Source organism: Heliangelus exortis, chromosome 1 (assembly GCF_036169615.1).
Source record: "Heliangelus exortis chromosome 1, bHelExo1.hap1, whole genome shotgun sequence".
In the NCBI taxonomy this organism is placed as follows: Eukaryota; Metazoa; Chordata; class Aves; order Apodiformes; family Trochilidae; genus Heliangelus; species Heliangelus exortis.
The window spans coordinates 158,985,868-158,993,109 of NC_092422.1; the positions used below are offsets into that span (position 1 = coordinate 158,985,868).

At 36.4% G+C, this 7,242-nt stretch overlaps 1 protein-coding gene across 13 annotated transcripts in view; it reads left to right on the forward strand.

Annotated features, from left to right (window-relative positions):
• Nucleotides 1–7,242, forward strand: part of PPARA (peroxisome proliferator activated receptor alpha) — a 42,520-nt gene that overhangs the window by 27,537 nt on the left and 7,741 nt on the right. For all 13 annotated transcript variants that reach the window (XM_071733323.1, XM_071733320.1, XM_071733319.1 and 10 more), the window contains 2 exons: nt 1,820–2,022; nt 5,070–5,517. In XM_071733323.1, coding sequence (XP_071589424.1) covers nt 1,820–2,022; nt 5,070–5,517 — 651 coding nt within the window. The remainder of the gene's footprint in view (nt 1–1,819; nt 2,023–5,069; nt 5,518–7,242) is intronic.

Consider the following 7,242-nt stretch of genomic DNA (forward strand, 5'->3'; position numbering starts at 1 on the left):
GATTTCAACCCTCAAGGCAGTTTTATGGATAGTATGTAGCTTGCTAAGAGACATCACTGAAGAGGGAGAGGCCAAGGCATAAGAAATCACATTTTGGGTGGTCAGATGACAGTAGTTTCCTTACTCTACACATCTGAGAGGGGTAAGGCTGTACTTGGGAGTAAATGCAGTTTGAGAGTAGGTGAGAAGTAGGTAAAAATGCTGGGCTAGGTGAAAAGCTGTAAGGAGACTATCCAGTCAAGATAGCTGGGGTGGGGATGTGGTTGGGCAAGCTGCCTATGGCACTGTAATCTGGAGTCCTAGCAAGAGACACTGGGAAAGTTGACTTTCTGGTTGTGAGGAAATCTGTCTCCTTTGTGGTGGGCCTTGACTGAGGTTAAGGTCCATTGGGAGGGGCTTGATAGTCTCTGCAAGATTAGTGATAACCTTCCTGAAGCAGCAAACTTGGGAAGAGTGTTCCAGCCAACAAAATAACATCTCAAGGGCAGGACTTGATCAGGCAGCTGTGCTGGTTGGCAGGAATTAACATCCAGTTGAAGCTGTTCTGTCCTACTGAAGCTCTGTGGGCACCTGTGCTCCAGCTGAAGGGAGCAGTAGCAGCTTTACTGCAGCAAACACGTGGAAGGCAGTGGGGGAAGAAGATGACAGCTAACTTGCAAGTGATGATTTTTGGTAAAAGAGATAGAACTGGATTTACAGCCTCAACAACCCTCAAACTAAGTTTCAGTTTAGAGCAGATACTCTTCCTCCTTTTCCAATAGACTTCTGAACAGACCTTCCATGTTGGACTTCCACTGAAGTCTGAAGCTATTTCAGATCATGCCTGCAGTCACCTCTTTATGTCATAAGAAGATTCCTTGGGCACACTGAAGGGCCAACTCTGCACATAGTCTGAATTGCTCAGTGACAGCTCAGTCTGTTCTCTCACTGCTTAGATGATGAAATGTGTAAGACTAACCAGCTATATTAGCTATATAATATATGTTATTATATATCTCAAAACTTGGCACTCTGTCAGGGCTAAGGCCCCTTTTGAAATGGGGGTATTTTAATTTTCAGCTGAGACTGATGAAGGATGTGGATATGCCTATTTCATTGCTAAATGGCAAAACCACTAGCCCAAGAACTGGGTGACCTCCATACCCAGTGATATTTCAAACTTACATCTCTTGCCTATTCAAGAGAATATCCCAATATTCAAGAGAATATCCTAATGATTAGGTTGGATACTCAAACTACTCTCATTTGCTTCAGTCTTGAAGGTGTAATCTATTGGAAAAAAAAAAATGCTGGTTGTGAACATCTGCTGTTGAACTGAATATCCAGCACAAAGAACTGAATGCCCCACAGTCAGAAATGGGGTTTAGGTCCAGCTCTGTTTCAGCATTCCCCATGGAGCAATTCCCCAGGCAGCTCTCCATCTGGTTTCTCTGCTCTCTGCCAAGCTCCTGACATGAATTTACACAGTTCTGTAGGATTCCTGAAGTGGACTTTGTTTTGGGTTGTAGACATAGTAAGGAGAGGAGAAAATACAACTGCTTTGGTAATATAGAAGGAAAAAACCATGCATCCTAGCTCACTGCAGATACCAGTTTGTGTTTTGAAGCACAAACCTTCAGCTTGGTATGTTGGCTTGAGAAGTAGTCAAGGACTATGTCAGAGCAGAAGAGATTTTTTTCACTCATTAATTTATTGTAATACAAATACTGCCTCTACCTCAGTTTTTCTAGACAAAGTCTTACTGCTCTAATCAGCAATGGTGAAAGTCCTAGGTTTTTGTATAACTTCTGTTTGTTTTACAATTCTGTCTTCCCATCAGCAATACGTTTTGGACGAATGCCAAGGTCAGAGAAGGCCAAGTTGAAAGCAGAAATTCTAACAGGTGAAAATTATGTAGAAGATTCAGAAATGGCAGATCTTAAATCACTTGCTAAAAGGATTCATGATGCTTACCTGAAAAACTTCAATATGAACAAGGTTAAAGCCAGAATCATTCTTGCAGGGAAAGCAAGTAACAATCCAGTAAGTACTTTTGCTGTAACTTCAAAGTAAAGTTGGCAAGTGCAGAAGGTGATTATCATCATCATCATTAGAATATTATAATATTTTAGAAAATAAATGTCATGTTAATTCAGACATCAAATATGCAAAAAAGAATACCTGTAGTAAGTATGGTTGTTTTTAGCTGCTATCATAATAATAAGCTCCAGGAAAATCAGGTGATTAACTTGTAAAGGGAAGCTCATAACTTTATATTATAGTAGAGACATAAGCAAAAGAAAATAAGTTCTTAATAAAAAAAAAAAGTCACATCTGAATGTTAATATCTCTTGGTACGGGTGGGGGAAATAATTAAAAATTCATTTCAATTATCACAGTGAAAAAAAATTACACTGATGTTTCTGCCACAAATGTCAGGATAAATACTCTTATCTCTTAGGGTACAAAGGAGCTCTATATGACTTTGGGTTTAATCTTTACAATTATTAATGGTAGGAGGGGAAAGAAAACTTGAGTTTGTAATTCATTGTTGACAGTTCTGGCCATTCCCTCACCTGCCCATCCTGATCTTTCCTGTACAGTTACTTGGAAAGGGTGAAGCAAACAAAATTGTGAAGACACATACACCGTAGAGGTTATTTTTCTTTCAGGATAATTTAGTGAATGTCATACACAAAATAGTGGATGCTCTCTATGAATTTTTATTTATGGTACTAGGCCATTACTAATTAATATGTATTGTGTAATATTTACTAGTTACACAACATCTCTGAGCCATACTATTTTGACAGTTGGGAATAAATTTCCTAAAAATGATTGAGGATTGCAGGAAAAAAGTCATTAGATAATTAAAACTTCAGGCTATCTTATGCTATCAACTGCTTTTTGTTTTGTAGCACATGAAACAGTTAAAAGCTGACTTGTTTTACTTTATACATATTTTTTAAAATTCTGTTGTGATTTACATTAATTATACATAGTAGGTAAAATCCTTGCTGAAATAAGTATGCAGGGAAGAAGTTTTACATATATGCTGTTCTAAAAATAATGTAACGGTGGGGATCAGTGTTACAAAAAATTGTAAGCAAGCTGCCTTCTAAATTATGGAATTTAGCATGTTATGTTATGGTCTAGTCTAGCCAAGCATATAGGTTTCTACATTAAAAGAGAGACACATGAATAATTCAGTCCTCTTCACCGGATGCTTAAAATTAAGCATGGACTTAATTTTTTGGGGGGGTACAAGCTGACTTAAGCCTACAGTAAGTACCATGTTTTAACAGCTTACCAAGTAGGCATCTGCATTAAGTGTTTTTCAAACTTCTTACCACGTGTCAGAATCATAAATTACAATATGTATCTTTCATGCAGGGATTCTAGATTGCCTCATCCTAATTTTTATGTTTGGATTTATGAGATTAAGGCTCTCAGATAATATAGCCATCTGATTGACTAGCTAATAGTGGCTTGCACATGTCTTTGTGAATATACATGTAAAGATTAAAATGAATAATCAGACCTAGTATATCCTAAACAGGCTGCTTCTTCATTCTTCAATATGCAGGGAAGAGAAGAGGGGTTTTTTAAGCTATTTCATTGTCTTTTGGGAAAACAGACGTTTTAAATTTCTTCTGACTTTTTAACAAAAAAAAATAATGAGGGGTTTGTTGTTGGTAATTAGTGATCCACATATTTCTGAGCAATGCATTAGCAGTTTATTTCAAGTGGTTCTTGGCACCACTCTAACTCCTTTCAGAATGAGAGATCATTTTTCATGAGTACAAGGAATCATTTTTAAACTTAAATGGTCCATGGCCATACCTACTTTCTGCATAGTGAAATGATGATAAATGCAAAAAATATTCACAAGATAACCTACATCTTTTAAAGGGTCTAGAAATATGGTGGGTTTATTGCTTTGCCACTTTTGGGTCATATCCACATGCATACAGAAAGTTCTGTTCTGTATAACTCCGGATGGAATGTGTGGCTGACATAAGCATTCAAAAAGTGGACAACTGTTGGAAAAAAGCTTACTTGACAGTTTTCTAAGTGAAATAAGTTAATTTTATGAGTTACTAACAGGGGATTAAATGTTCTTCATTTATTTCTAATCTGAGCCAAGCAAAACAGCACAGAGAAGGTGCTTTACTTGGGTTGTTTTAACTAAATGCATGTTCAAGGTCAATAGCTGTGGCTTTGGTAGGCTGGGAAGCATGGGGGTTTGCTGTTTTCCTTTAGTCTATTGTCCTCTGTTTTGATTACTGCTTTTCTGATATGTATCAAAATATTTTTGAGTCTAATTGTTGTTAAGAAAATCTGAATGTTTTTATATATATATATATACATAATATGATGTTTTAAGAGACTGGCTCATCAGTTTGTAATACACATGCCTTTTTAAATTAAGGGGATTATAGAAAAGACCATAATGGAGACTGAGATTTTGTTTTGACTGACATTTGAATGGCATTCTGGGTTTAGAGTTGGCTTAGCACTAGCTAAAACCTAGAAAGATGAGCTAAATTTCTTTGGAAGATCAGCTGGGACATGAAAATCTCTGATAATTAAACACAGAAGTGTAGTAGAGGGTTCACATTCATGTGCAAATATGCTATCCTATATTTAAATGACTGTCTGTATTCCCCCTAGGGTACTTCAGGAAAGCATCATGATGTGCATCAAGTGTAGTTAGTTTAGGAATCAATAGGAATGTAGGCAGAATTACCTGGACATCTGGAGGAGGTAATACAAGTCTTTTGTGAACCTTCTGGGACTTGCTCTGCATACTAAGCACAGTACTTCTGGATCTTCCCTATAACTGCTACATAAACCTAGATTAAAGAAATGTGTTGAAGATATTTACATTTTACTGTTTGCATTTTTGTTTGTAGATAATGCAGTCTGTAGTTCTGGAGCACATGGTTTCTCTTTATGCAGAAGTGTGAAAAAACTCAAGGGTTATTGTTAGCCGAAAATTCAAGTTTATCGAAATTCCTAATTCTTTAGGAAACAACTGATAAATGACCATTATTTTGTCACTGAATTAGTATTTTTTTTCTCTGTAGCCATTTGTTATACACGATATGGTTACCTTGTGTATGGCAGAGAAAACCCTGGTGGCAAAATTGGTTGCCAATGGAATTCAGAACAAAGAAGCAGAAGTTCGAATCTTCCACTGCTGCCAGTGTACGTCTGTAGAGACCGTCACAGAACTCACTGAGTTTGCCAAATCTATCCCTGGCTTCTCCAGTCTTGACTTGAATGATCAAGTGACACTCTTAAAATATGGAGTTTATGAAGCCATATTTGCCATGTTAGCATCTGTGATGAACAAGGACGGGATGCTGGTAGCCTATGGAAATGGATTTATAACGCGGGAGTTCCTGAAAAGCCTGAGAAAGCCATTTTGTGATATAATGGAGCCAAAATTTGATTTTGCAATGAAATTCAATGCACTAGAATTGGATGATAGCGATATATCCCTTTTTGTTGCTGCCATCATTTGCTGTGGAGGTAAGCATTGCATTTGTGGTTTTTAAGGTAGTAAATTTTAAATTTTTCTCCCCGTGAATTAATAGTTTTAATGGAAAAACTTATATATTTTTTGAATATTCAGTTCTACCACCAAAAATGTAATTTTCCCTTTTAGTGTGTTTCATAGAAAATACTGTGTAATTGTGAACAGTAGTGATCCTGTGTTCTGCTTTGTAGAACTGTAGGTGTGCTTGGAGTTACCATTTAGCCTCACTCACTCTCTGGTATTAAAAGTGGGAACTGAAGAGTGTTGGTTGGGGTTTTTTTGTTTGTTTGGGATTGAAAGTTTATTCTTTTATGTTTGAGGCTGCATTTGAACCAGTGTTTTCATCTGTCATATGGGTGGGAAAATTCTATGTAGTGAGACTGGAGGTGCAGCTTATAGCTTTGCTCATCTTTGACACCTGCTGATTGCATCATGTAATGAGTTCTGTACAAATGTACAGCTCTGCTCATGCACTTACTGTGTTCTGATTTTCAAACACAGGATTTTTAACAAAAATAGGTTATTTAGCTAATTTAAAAAAAAAAATCAGCTGATGGTACTTCTTAAAATTATTTCGTAGTACCTAGGGATGTGGATGTTAGGTTTGTTTGGATTTTTTGTTAATGATCAATAGTTTGAACTTTTTATGAGTGAAGGAACATAAATGTAATAATTATAATCATTCATTTCCTCCAGAAATGTCCATATTTAAGGCTGAATTCAAAACTAATTTTGAGAAAGGGAAATGAAAGATCAAGAAAGTTCCAAAAACTGCTCCCACCTGCCTTTTTTTGCATTCTGCCAAACTCATAGGAGGTTTCACTGTCCCATTTGCATCCGCAGAAATGAGGAGGAGATATGATCTGTAGACTTTGAAAAGTTTCATGTGTTAGCTTAGACAGCAAGTTCCCATCAAATCTTGAATTACTTTTGCACAATGCATTGGTGTTTTGACATTGTCAAAAGTCGTGAGAGTTACTTGAAGGCAAAATAATTTTGTGGGATTTTACTCCACCTCTATTTTCCTTGGAACTAGCTTAAGTTTTCAAGAAACATATTTAGCCTGTTGTTCCAGACTTCTTACAGAGAAGTTGGTTCTGGAGAGTGAAGCTACTAAAGAATTCCAAGTAGCTGAAAATGAGATCGTATACTATAAAGAGTAAAACAGCCTTAATTGATGCTTTTTGTCCTGTCAGTAATTTGTGATGTGGCATATGGGAACCAAGAGTGAAAAACTGTTATTTATGTCTTGCTAGAATGTTACCAAACTTCAGTAATGCTCTAGAAAAAGCCAAAGACTTTTTTCTTCATCCTTACTGTTTGATTTCTGACATTGTGACACGTAGAATGTGACATAGAGAATGTATAACTGGATTCCTATGCTTGATTCTTCTGTGTTTTGTTCTGAGAGGGTGGTGTGTTGTTGTTTTTTTTTATTATTATTTTGTAGCATGGGTTGGAATTAGAAGTATGAAATCTTCCCTCAAATAACTGTGGGCATTGATAAAACTTTGGCCAAAGGACAAGGGATAAGGAAGACTACGTTTGGTTTTTTTTGTTGTTTTTTTTTCTAAGAAAGATTCCTTTTAAACTTCTTTGCTCTCAGTGTATAATGTAAATATACACTGTTGCCTACAGTATAGAATCTATAAAGTAGCCTACTTTAAAGAATAATTATCAAATTATGACATGTGTCCTTTTGTTTGTTTTGAGAACAG